This window comes from Rhinolophus hipposideros (genome assembly GCF_964194185.1).
Source record: "Rhinolophus hipposideros genome assembly, chromosome: 15".
Taxonomy (NCBI): Eukaryota; Metazoa; Chordata; class Mammalia; order Chiroptera; family Rhinolophidae; genus Rhinolophus; species Rhinolophus hipposideros.
The window spans coordinates 64337826-64351620 of NC_138061.1; the positions used below are offsets into that span (position 1 = coordinate 64337826).

At 39.8% G+C, this 13795-nt stretch overlaps 1 protein-coding gene across 1 annotated transcript in view; it reads right to left on the reverse strand.

Moving 5' to 3' along the window:
• ERCC6 (ERCC excision repair 6, chromatin remodeling factor) overlaps positions 1 to 13795 on the reverse strand; it is a 76550-nt gene that overhangs the window by 21012 nt on the left and 41743 nt on the right. The window contains exons 8-10 of the mRNA XM_081075068.1: positions 11427 to 11562; positions 2618 to 2788; positions 1964 to 2140 (exon numbers count right to left, since the gene is read on the reverse strand). Of these exons, the coding sequence (XP_080931194.1) occupies positions 1964 to 2140; positions 2618 to 2788; positions 11427 to 11562 (484 nt within the window). The remainder of the gene's footprint in view (positions 1 to 1963; positions 2141 to 2617; positions 2789 to 11426; positions 11563 to 13795) is intronic.

Here is a 13795-nt window from a genome sequence, read left to right on the forward strand (position 1 = left end):
TCAAGGAAAAAACAGCCATATTACATGGTGGTCTCAAAGTATTTCTCCACAAATGATTTATTAACTCCAAAAGAGAAATGGTATGTCTGAAGAGTTTAGAAACCTGGCAAATAGCACCTCACACAAGTAATCAGACCACCATCAATTAATACCGCCAACAGCATGTACCTCCAGATATGAAGAATGAGAAAGATACGTCACTTCTGTGACATTCTCGCCAAAAATGCATAATCTGAATCCAATCACAAAGAATGGAAGACAAACCAAAGCGAGATACATGCTATAAAATGACAGGCCTGTGGTCTCTGAAACTGCCAAGGTCATTGGAAGGCATAAGAAAGATTAGAGAAACTGTCCCAGACTAAAGGAGACTAAAGAGACAAAGATATCACTAGAAGAATTGGTAGAATATGAATGACATATACTTTCAATCACAGAATTATATAGATATTAAATTTCCTCCCGATTTTGATGTTTACACTGTAGTTATGGAAGAGAATGTCCTTGTTCTTTAGAAACACACCCTGAAGGATTTGGAGGAAAATGACATCATCTGCAACATGCTCACAGTGATTCAGAAAAAAATACTATAAATTTATGTGCATATACAGAGGTGCAGTGAGGGAGGGAAGGAAAGCTAGAGCAAATGTGGCAGAATGTTAGCAAAATGCTAACAATTGGTGAATCTGGGTGAAGAGTACATAGGAGTTCTTTTTTATGGTTCTTGCAACTTTCTGTTAAGTTTGAAATTATTTTAAAATAAAAAGTTTAAAAAAAGAGCACGATAAATGCAGAACAACAGTTATTCAGTGGAGGAAGAGAGACCCTACAAAAGTTAACTGAAAATCATTCAATCTCAAAATGTAAAAAGTATTAAAATTGTTGTTGACAACCCTTTAATTTTAAATGCCTAAAATTGTTTTTCTAATTAAGTACCTCAAAACACGTGAACGTCTCTGTTGGTGAAAAGCTTTGCGGCCAGGCACGACCTGGCAGACACAGGCCCCCTGAGAGCTGTGCAGAAACCCTGCCTCTCACCCAGGCGGGACTCTGCCCTCAGGTCGGCTTCACCTCTTGATGCTCCTGTCTGTGACAGCCCCATGCTACAGATCACCCAGGCCTGAATCCTCGGGGGTCAGCTGCAGCAAGAGCATGACCCCATACGCCGTTTTCTTTATCCTATCAGCCTCCACACCTTGTTTGTTCTACCTACAAAAATGCCCCCCCACCCCCGCTGGGGTCCTTGCTCTCCACTTCCATTCTCAGGACCACCACCCAGGTCCAGGAGCAGGCCCTCATGATTCCTGCAGGTACTCAATGCCAGCCTCCCTCCCACAACTACCCACAGCCTGAGTGACTCTCTAAGAACAGCCCTGTCCCAGGGTCCTGCTCAGACACCCTCAGTGACATTTCCTTGCCTGAGCGCCCGACCTCCCTCTCAAGGCTCCCACTACCGGAACCCTCAGCTCACCTTCTACTCCCCCACCAGCATCTCCAGTCCTGTCAAGTGTGTCTCTTTGCTGCTCACAGCCACACAAAGCAGCTGCCTCCACACTGTTACCCTAATCTAGAATGTCATCGTTCTTCTCCGCCTGTTTTCCCAGAATCAGAATAAGGGATACATGTCTCATTAACTCTTCCCTGAACAATCCCCCTCCAGTTTCCTCTTTTCTGAGCCTTCAGACTACTTTATAAGATGCACTACCCCAGTTCGCACTGCTATATGCTGTCCAGAACTGACTCACTCTTATCTCATAATTTCTGACTGCTCAAGTATTTTACAGGATTTTTAAAAACTTACCTGGAAAAATCCGAGCTATCAAGCAAAAATAATTTTTGATTTTTATCAGACATTAGGCCATCTCCCTAATATTCTGAATGACTTGGCTACAGAGTATATAGTACTGAGCGGGAACATTAGAAATATTGAAATGCCGAAAGTGTTACCTGCCTAATACATTACCTGTACTGGGGAGGCGTTTGAATACCCCCCCATGGTGATGGGGACTGAGAACTGCTCCATAAACACAGGCAATGTGCCCAGCTTTCCTGGGAAGATAAAGTCAAAGAGCGACCACAGCTCCCGGAGGTTGTTTTGCATTGGTGAGCCAGACAAGATGATGCGATGAGGGGTGCGGAACTATTTCGGGAAAGAAAATATTTCTTTATTAAAGTTACCTCTTAACAGATGGTCACTCACTACCCCAAAATACTCCCACACAATCTTGTTATTTAATACATATCATTTTGGTTTCCTCCAAAACATAAACATTTTATGCAATTTGAATTTTTCAATTACATACAGATAAAAAAATTGGGAAGAATATTTTTCTTATTGTTCAAGCTGAATACAATGGATTAGAGTTGGATTTGGTTACATTCTAACAACTGATCCCTACAAGAGATATTAAGTAATGTGAACAATTAGAATTTTAGAAAACCATGATTAAGGGCAAGAATAAAGAATTTTCTGCGTGAAGGCAAAATGTGTGTTTCAAATTCCTTATGCAAAGGCATAAGAAAAGATTCCATAAGTGTGTTACTAAAATCAGGGAGTTTATTCTCAATTACATACTACGATCCACCCAGAAATCCCCCTTGTTATTTAAGGTCATACCTGTTTGCAAGCAAGGGTGATGGCAGCATTTGGGTTTCGGATTTTGTGTCCTTCGTCCAAGATCACATAGTGCCAGTCATGCCTGCTAATATCATCTTGCATCAGGCGAATGTAAGAGTAAGAAGTGATCAAAATTCCGTGACAATGAGCAATATCTCGAATTAGTTTCTCCTAAAACGGTAAAGCCAGTTTTAAATAAGAAGTTCAGTTAATAAGCAGTCTTGAAATGACAATCTTCCAATCGTGATGTAAGCCAAAGCACTTCATAAATATGTATACAAACATAATACCTACAATTGTACATTATCAGCAACAGAAGTTTCCTGTATGTTTCGTGTATCTCTAAGTGGCAAACACTGCCGAACATATCCACTATCGGGGAAGGGGGCTCAAAAGAAGACCAGAAAAAGTTATAATATATAAACACTTACTTAATTTTTATTTTTCGGAAACATCCTTTGTGTCAATCCTTGTTAAACTTGGAACAACAAGGTAGATGGAAAGTGATTTATTTTAAAACAAAAGCAAGAAAATGAGAGAAAAGCCAAGAAGATAAGAAAGACAAATACTGGAACTCTAACGATTTATCACATGAATTCCAGGAGGATAGAGAAGAAACAATCAAAAGCAATGATTTTTTTTTAAACGCAGAAAAAAATTTTGAGGAGAGACTTGAGTCTACAGAGTAAAATATCACCAAGTGTCAGGCAGAAACCATGAAAAGACATAGACCTAGGCATATACCTACGAGCTGTCTGAATTCCAAAAATAAAGAAAAACAAGAGAAAATGCTATAGCTTCTGAACAAAATAGAACAAGATTCCCTGGAGAGGAAAAAGGCTCCATCAGTGTTGAACATCTTTTCTGTAACACTAAACATGTCAGAACTCAAAGAGAAATCTTTCCATAGTTCTGGGGGAAGCAGTGAACCTGGAACTCTGCACTGATCCGAACTACAATAGCAGCCACGCTTGAAAGGAAAAACAAACTCTACCTTCAGACAGGCAAGGACAGAAAATAAACCAACAGGAGATGGGCGAGGTACAGTATGGGACACCCAGAGGGCGCAGCGGGTACCGTCACTAAGAAGAGGACATGGTCCCTTTCTGTGAGTGGAAGCTGTGCCCGCAGATAACAGACCTCCCCAGCAGGAAACTCGTCACAGACACAGCAACTCTGAGAGAGAACAGGGGTCCTGTTACTAACTCCCGTTTTACAGATGAGAAAACCGTGTCTTAGGGATAGTAAATAATATATCAGGTCACACAGCTGGTAAGTGGTGGAATCAGGACTTGAATGTGGAAAGCCAGCCAACTCCAAAGCTAGTATTAACTAAATGTTAGACAACACTGCCTCTTATTTTACTATAAAAGAAAAAAACTTTAAAAGAAAATTACACGTAATATATACACCAGTTCTCAAAATAAATTATTAAAACAATAATCAAGTAAATATTAAAACACTGCTAAGAAAGGATCCAAAATATAAAAAGGGAAGTATTTTTAAGTGTTGCTATAATTCCGGTTTCGTTTAACAAAACCTAGAGTAAGAATACGGGAAAATACAAGAGAACTAAAAATCTCACCCTGTCCATGTGTTGAACAGGGTGACAGATAGTATTTAATTCTTAACCGCAATTGGTTGAAAGACATTTGCTAAACATTCATGCCCACTTACTGATTAACAGTTGCTACTTCGGCATAAAGGTGAAAAAATAAATAGCTTGTAGAACTATTAAACTACAACAGGGCAAAAAAGACTAAACATGTCAGGGGTCGCCATACGACAGTGGGTTACTAGCAGCTAGTCTTTTCACTGGGTAAGTATGGTAAAAACAGTCTCATGATTAAAAGAAACCCAAAGTAGACTGGCAAGGAAATTAGAAAATAGGGGAATTATCAAAAGATATACCAAGGAAATGCAAACAAAAACAGGGCAGGATTAGAAATATAAATATCAGACGAAAAGAAGGGAACAGAAAAAAGAGGGATGATTTTTATTTTAAATGAGACAACACAAAGAAAGAAGAGCCGTGAAACTTTACCTACCGAAAAGCACTACAACAAAACAAAAGCAAGTTCCTTAGAGCTGCACTGACAAAGTGGCAGAGCCATCACCTTCACGGGACCTGACTGTAGTAACCTCTCAGAGTCTGACAAATCAGAAGAGAGACAGTAACATTAAAGGAAACAAAACATTTAAAAATTAAGGTGCAAAGGATCTGAGTATCACCATTAGTGAGCTCCTTTTCCTAGCTATCAGCAGAGCTTCAGCCCACACAAAGAAAACTCATGTTTTACACTCTATTCAAAAAGCCTGAAATCAAACTCAGCACTCAATGCAAGCTGCTGAAAAAAGGAAAATGAGAGAATTAGTAAGATAAAAATAAACGTTAGTGAATCTTAAAGAAAAAAACTTGGTAGAACTGATAAAGCAAAAAACTAAGTAAGTCTTTGAAAAGACCAACCAGAACAGACAAACCTCTGAAAAGTCAGCCCAACGAACAGAGAGACTCAGAGGCACGGCATGAAAGCTGTCAAAGGAAGGCCATGGCGGTGCAGAGAACACAAATGCTAACCCCACCACGTGCAGTCTAATACCAAAAACTGAACATCTGACAGAGGACGACTGTTAGAAAAATAAATTACCAAATTGACCCAAGAAAAATGAGACAACCCGATCAGACCAATACTAAAGAACCTGGACAAGATGTTATGCTATTCCCACCAAAAGTCTACCACACCCAGAGGATTTCATGAGCGAAGTAGGAATTGATTGTTATTTCAACTGTTCCAAAATAGAGAAAAGGATAAAATGCATTCCAAATCATTAATATAAAGCCAGCAAAAACCTGTTTTCAAAACTGGCAGACACAACACATTAAAGAGCCATTACTTTATAATAAAATCTTGCAATATATTAACCTAATAAGACTTATTACAGGAATATAAGAGTATATAAATATCAAGATACCCGATGGAATAATTCATGTAATCACAATCATACAAATTTTATAAACTCTATCATCTTCAAAAATGATATTATCTTAACAAACTAGGATTAGAGTATTTTTTTAATTCAATAGAATAACAAAGAGTATGACAAGGGCCGGGAAATTTTTGAAAGCGAAAAATAAAGAGGAGGAAACTGTGTTCTCATGTCATAATGCACTGGACACTTCACAGTCATTAACACTTCAGAGAGCAGCTGCCATAGCTACCTGGTACCTAGGAAAGGCCCGACAGGTGAGAGCTGCGTTCTTACTATGACCGCCATTTTGCCCCCTCGCTGTGCACAATACTAGTGCCTGCTCCATACTACACCTATTTAACCTGACTCTGTACCTATGATGAACGCAGCTGTAAATACCTCAGGGATCACAGCCGCACAAACAGGACTGGCCTGCGTCACTCCTCCCTGCCCCCAGTGCTACCCCACCGCCACGGGCCCCACTGGAAAGCTGGCTGCCAGGAGGTGCACTGCTGCACCCCTCACCCCTCACCACACCAGTCTGGGACTTTTAGAAGCCGGTGATGATTTCAATAGTTCTTGCACATCTAAATTTTCCATGGAGATGCTGGGCAGGCAGCTAGCCCAACTCTACCCCCATGCCTCCTCCAGAAGAGCAGTGGCTGCTAGAAGCCATAAAGCAGGTAGGGCATGAGATGACAGCAAAGAAACCCGGAATGCTCCATGCTCCATTCTCCTCCAGGCACAGAGCTCTTTGTATGCACAGAGAAAGGGGAGATGAAAACTCCAACTGTGTGGGGCTTAAAAAATAGAAGTTAAATTACCACTCTTATTTATAAAATATCCACTAAGTCACAACTAAACCCTGCAAATGTGCTCCCCAGAACTCCTAGCTGCTGGATCACAGACTCACCGTGGTCATGCAACTGACCTCCCAGGAACATGACCCTGAGCTGGATTCCGGACATCACTTCACCAAGTTAAACAAGTGAGACACGGAGCCTCTGGAATACATCCCAGTGGAACGATGTTCAGCTTTTCTTGTATGTTTAAGGACTGAAGTTTATTTGAAAAACTCTGTAATGTTCGCTATAGATGGATAATGATGAACACAAACTAAGAAGACACTTTTATAAAAAGGAGTAAGAAAATTTTGAAAATGTCCCCATCGAAAAGATAACCTCCACTTACTTAACAGCCATTGGGTAAACACACATCTAAGACTGTTTTCACCTGATTCAATCTCAGAATTCTGTAACTGTCCAGGCTGGAGTTTCAATAATAGTGAATTGTTGAGTATTACGGACATCTCTATCTAAACACTTAAGACAAATCATCTCGGGCGGTTTCAAATTAAAAGCTTGTAAAATATGTAACCTCTCCTAGCTTTTGCAATTAATAGGGTACATCTGCAATTAGCCTGACTTACTGAATGCAGTGCTGTTGTCACTAAAAGACGTCTGTGAAAGGACTGCTGTTATTACGGGGGCTCAGGAGACCAATCGCTCCTAGAGGGCAAACAGTGGCCTGGTGGAAAACACAGCCATAAATCACTCTGTCAGGCAGCGGGAGCGCAGGGAGCACGGCACGCGAAGGCCACTCACGCAAACAGCACGGCAGCTTCCCAGGCAGGATTTGCTGCACCTGTAATTAATTAAAATTTCCTTCAAGCTAAATCTTTAATAAACAAGGATTTGTGCTGACGATGAAGAAAAATGGGCCCCAGCAGCACAATTGCACAATCCACCTCACAGAACGAGCATCTACGATTTCTTCTATCAGTTATATACACCGTCTCTGAAGGTACTAGGAGCTACCTCACTCTGCGTACTCATTTGTGTACTTGGAACGGGTCTGAAATACTTAGGATGCTTGAGGGACCGTGTGGCCCTTTCCTACTTCTGTTATGTTTTTACTTGACTTCATTCCAGCTTTTAAAAGCCAAATCTTGTTCCTTTAGTGCTTCAGAAAACAGGCCTTTTTAAAGAACACACAATGATAGTTTTCACTAATGCCCCAGTTTTTGTGTGGTTGGTTTCTTCTTTAATCACACCTTGTAGTTCCCCAAAAGAATTTTAACATTCTATTTCATTGTTTCCATTTGGGGCCAAATGTATCTGGACATGAGAAAAACGGTCTGTATGTAAATCACCATGCACATTTTTGATAAAGCAGGTGTGAACCTTCTATCCGCAATGTATTTATATTGAATGAATCACAATGTCGGAGCCTCTTTTCTCAACTACTAAGGTGAAGAGGTCTACAATATTCTTTGTTTCTAAGTAAAAATTACCTGAATAAATGTAACCTTTTCCTACACACATATTAACAAATCCCAACAAAATTACCAAAAAATCCCATTTTGCGGGAGATCAAACTAGCCTCAGAGAAGCTAAGTAACTTGCCCAAGGGCACAAAGCTGTAAAATGACATACCCGGGACTCACACCCTCGTCTGGTAGTTACAAAATCTATGCTTTAAACCTTTATGCCATTATTACATTTCCCACTTGTAAGCCTCTAAATGCCATGAATTAATAAAAATGAGATAAAACTCTTTGAATTATCTGAACTATTCTATATCCTACATAGAAGAAAAAGGTGGGAGGGACATGAAGTGACAACTGTTTCTTTCCCCAAGAAAATGGTTAGCTTTTCAAGGTCAGTTAAAAACAACATATCCATTTTTTAGAGCCCTAACAGCATCAAATACCTGGAATATTATGTTTACAGTTATGCAACAAATAAATACCATGTTTCCCCCAAAATAAGACCTAGCTGGACCATCAGTTCTAATGCGTCTTTTGGAGCAAAAATTAATATAAGCCCTGGTCTTATTTGACTATAATGTAAGACCGGGTCTATAATATAATATAATATAATATAATATAATATAATATAAGACTGGGTCTTATATTAATTTTTGCTCCAAAAGACGCATTAGGGCTGATGGTCCGGCCAAGTCTTATTTTCAGGGAAGCACGGTATTAACAGACTCACACACCAAGTTTTTCTGTTAGAAAAAGCGATCATAAAACATAACAAGAAAGGGAAAATCTTTGATTCCTGTTAACTGAGATTTCAACTGATCATAAAAGGAGATTCAGAAGACTAAGATGTCTTTTATCTGATTTGATTGGTAGGTTGGGAATACCAGCCACAGATTTTTTGCATGGTTGCTGGGTGTTTCTTTGACAATTCTAAATTCTGCTCTAAAGAGAACATTAACAACGATAACACAAGATCAAGTGTCAGAAGAGGTGGCAAGCTGAAAGGCTATTCAGGGAAGAAGAGTGATAGATGAGCTTCACTCAGAAACTGATCATTTGATATGGTCTCTAAATGCAAAAATTTCAAAATTTTAAGTCAGATCAGCTACAATAAATCATTAGGATAATACAGATAACCCACTTGAATAATAAGCAGAACTGGCATTATTGCTCTTTTAAGTATCTTAAAGAGAAATCCTCTTCTTTTCTCTACTTCCCAAGCACTGAAAGTGCCCATGCCGGTGCCACTACTACATGGAGAAAGGGCAGCCAGCAGGCACAGAAAGCTCCCACGAAGCAAAGGAATCGCAGCTAATAAGGATGGAAAGGAAGTCAGAAGTTAGATGCGGCTCCGAGGCCAGATTGGCACTGGCAGAATATTTGAAATATGACTAAGAAACATACTCTATTATGTTTCTTATATGTTTCACAGATGTGTGTGCAATCTAACACACATCTGTGAGCCAACAGGTGTGCAGGAGGTGGTGAAAAAGGTCTATACATAAAAATAAAAAGGGACAGAGCAGAAGGATCAAATACCACTTTGGTGCTTGAATCCAGAAGCCAGAGTTTTGATCTTGGAAATGTTACTAACAAGGTCTGTGCAAAGGAATTAACACATTTTTGATGTGTCATCATCACACTTACTAAAATGACATTAGCATTCTTAATAAACAATAAACTGCTTGTGTTTCTAAGTCGAGACTATGGTTTGAATGATGCAAGAGAACATCATCTTGATTCTTTGCCTGACAACTTACATCTTTAGAGATCTGAGATATTTTACAACGGAAAAGGAACAGTAGAAAGAGTTAAGGGTGAGAGTAAAAACACAAGTCTACCACTTTTCCTCAAAAGTTAAGAAACTTCAAGTTAAAGTCCTTGGTGAACTGTAAAGAACTGAAAAAAAATTATGAGCAATCAATCATGTGCATCCAAGTGTCTGTGTCTGCAAAACAACCTGAGAAGGCGGAATCATTGTCAACAAGAGTAAAATATGTTTGCTAAGATTTGCCCCCTAAACAAGTTAAAGAAGCATCACAGAGACACCGACCAATGCCAGTCTATTTCCATTAACAAGTCAATGTATTTTGTCTACACGAAGGTAGTCCTTCAGGTTATAGTTACAGAGGGAATGCAGGTGAGCCACTTCCAAGTGAAGGTGTGAAATTACACACTTCACTAGCCCAAAAGAAAACGATACAGAATGTATGAAAAATTTGCCTTTTAAAGACAAACATCAACTAATAAATCGAGCCACAGAATTTACAATACAAAACAATACAATTAAAAGATGTCAACAGAGAATGGAAGTGAAAAACGGAATAACAAATGTTTACAAGGGTGATAACAGGATGATTACAACAATTTATTTTGACTAGAAAAAAAATCTAAACTGTTACTATGCTGCTAAAAACATCTTTTTTTTTTAATCACAGCATTTATATTTTAACTCAGTTTACTTTACATTTATCATTTAAAATTCAGGGCAAAGTCAGTGGTTCTGACAACAGCTAGTAAAAGATTCCATCTCACCAAACTTGAGCTACTAAATTATAGATATTCCTGATTCACTTTTATCGAAGTTCTGCTTACTCGCAATAGCAAAACAGATGGGAATATGGAGGAAAGGAGTATTGGCAAAATTAAAGGAACACTGGAGTATAGCGACTCACATGTGTCTAACTCAGTGAGGCCAGCACTCGCTACGAGCTCTTTCACAGGGTACCCGAGAGCTCACTCAAGAGCTCCAAACACGCAGGAAAGAACTCATAATAAACTGCCACTTCTTGTCAATAAAACAACCTGCAAACCCACAGTAAAAATGTGTAATTATTATTCACTCAGCAAATGCTTAGGGGGCACCTGGGATACAAAAATGAGGACAACACAATCCCTACTCTATGGAGCTTGTAGTCTAGATGGTGAGACAGAGATGAAAATAAAAAAGCATAATACAATATATCTATGCTATCCACAAGAGCATAGCTTAAACCTCCTTTTAGATAATGTGGCTAAAACTATGAATAAGTGAGGAAATACAACTATGAAAATACAGTGATATAGTTCTCTGACAACCAAGGTTTCAGAGGACAAAAAACAACTTAACTATAAAGCAATGAATGTAAATTGTAGAATTCTCAAAATGAGAGGTTGTTCTTTTATTAAATAAAAGTATGTTTGAAAAGCATATTAACAAATGCATTTGCCAAGTAAGAGTTATTACATGACATTTTATATCCACCTTCCTAAAACTGTTTAAAGTGCCGCCATCGAGCCAGTTAACTGTTATGTAGGCCCGACTCACGGTTCCACTCACGCGTTCAGGCCATGCCCAGTGGTTTCACTGGACAACAACATGTCGCAACACCACTAGGGACTGTGAATGATAAAGCCTACATTCATAATTGTTTTCAAAATACAGAGCTGTTAATTAAATCACTAACAAGTTTCAATGCATGACAGAAACATACATTTGAGAAATACATGGATGAAAGAAAACACAAGTATGTAAAATGGAGGGCTTTAAGACAAAACAAACGAAAAGGTTCTGACGTGTAGTAATGTTACCTTTTTGTGGGCATAAGAGCCGGTTTCGTGTAGAACTGCCACTCGGAACGGAGGCCACCACACGTGAAATTCCTTCACCCACTGATGCATCACTGTTGTTGGACAAACAATTAGAGTCGGACCCAACCCCTCGAACCTGCACCCAAAACACCCAAGAAGAAAACACAACCATGAATGACAGCATATAGATGATTAATTGCCAAAAAAAAACAAACAAACAAACAAAACTTAACAGCTCAAAAAAGAGAATCCTAGCTATGGAAATCTATTGATATTTTCTTTAAAGAAAAAGTATTGAGGTTAATATAACCAAGAGAAATGTCTTCAATCCCATTCATCTATTAGTAAACGCAGGTATTAAGAGAAACTACCAGAAAATACATTAAAATATAATGTCTAAAGTAAAAGAAAAACAAAAATTATGTGACAAAAATACTTTTTCCTCCTCTATTGCAGATTAGTGAGGGTATTACATAGTGTATCTTCACCTAAGGGAACATGAGATCTTCGATTTGTTTGAGCCTTTACAGTCTTCCAAGAGTTTTCACCCACAGAATTTCAACAAATTTCAATTCAATCTCACAGTCCTGGGAAGTCAGCAGGACTGAAATGCCGTGGACAAAGTTTGGAAGGGTGATGTATCCAAGGTGACATGGTTACACCAGGAGACGGACCAATGCCCAGAGCCAGTCTCCTGAAAGCTGTAGCCTGTTCTTTCGTGTACGGTGCCACTCTCTTCTCCATGTGATAAAAAGCAAGGGGAGGAGCATCACAGTGTGCCTAAGTGTGCCACAGTGTGCCATCACAGTGGCCGCTTCTAGTGGAAAGCCCACCCATGGAGTGCGGGCTGCACGTTGTGGAAAGCAGCTGAGCATGACACAGCAAGAGACGCAACAACAGCCGTCACATGCTCGCCCAGCAATCCCAAAGAAACACTTATGTACTGGATTCACAGCGCAGCACTACTGACACTGGGAAAAGTGGGCTTATTTTTCCTATTTATTGATGTGCAATTTCTACCTAAACATCCTTAAATAAGAGAAGGGTTGACTAAATCATCTCATTCTTTAACACAGCACAGGTTAGGGGCCCTGCCTAGGGCTGAACCCACACAGACTGTGAACTTAGGCACACTAAGCTCTCTGAGCCTCATTTCTCATCTTAAAGTGGGAATAATAACAGCACTGATCATAGAGGGCTACATAAAGATTAAATCAGTTAATATCTGTAAAGTGCTTACAACAGTACCATACAGTAAATACTATAAGGGTCTGTTAAATAAAATGGAGAGTATCTGAAAACTTGGAAAAATATTCAGAATAAGTCTTTTAAAAAACAAGTTTACTGATGGAATCACCCTAATTTACCTACACACAGGTAGCTGACAGACTGCTCATGGCCACCATCTCCACATCCTCTTGTCCTCTCTCTCCCTGCTAACAGAACCCCATTTTGTGCAGGTATCCCTCTTCCTTCCCAGGGGTGAGCTGCATGGGACTCTGACCAGTCTGGCTATAGCGAGCTGGGGAGACGCAGAGGGCTGTCGGCACATACGGCCCCGGTGACGCTCACTAGCCCACTCAGGAGCCTGGAAGACTGGCTCACGCAGTGCAAGGAAGGACTGACGGTATTCTCCTTATCCTCGGTTTTCCTTTCTGCAGTCTCAGTCCAAACGCATTAAATGGAAAATTCCAGAAATGAACAATTTGTAAGTTTTAAACTGCACACCATTCTGAGTAGCGTGATGAAGTCTCACAACATCCAGCTCCGTCCTCAAATCCTCCCCTTGTCCAGTGTAGGTACACTGTACACACGCCCCACCCACTAGTCACATAGTAGCCGTCTAGGTTATCAGACTGACTGTCGTGGTATCACAGTGCTTCTGTTCAAGTCACCCTTAGAATAGCCTAACGCTACATCACAATGCTTACGTCACTCACTTCATTTCCCCTCATCACGTAGGCACTGTGTCATCTTACATTATCACAAGAAAAAGAAGGGTGAGTGCAGTACAGTAGGACATTTGAAGAGCTACACCACGTTTGCTGAACTTTTATTACAGTATATTGTTGTAATTATTCTATTTCGTTATTGTTGCTCACTTACTATGCCTAATTTATAAATTAAATTTTATCACAGGTAAAACAGCATATATAAGGTTTGGTACTATCCAAGGTTTCAGGCATCCACTGGGTCTTGGAAAGCACCCCCCTCAGATAAAGGCGGACTACTGTACTTTTTAGGTTGGGGAGAGTTTTCTCTCTTGGTCTGTCCTGCTGCATGTGAACATGGAAACAGCCCAGTGGCTGCTGGGCAGTTGGGCTACAGTGCAAAGAGAGATATTATAACCACAAGGAAAACTGGCCTTA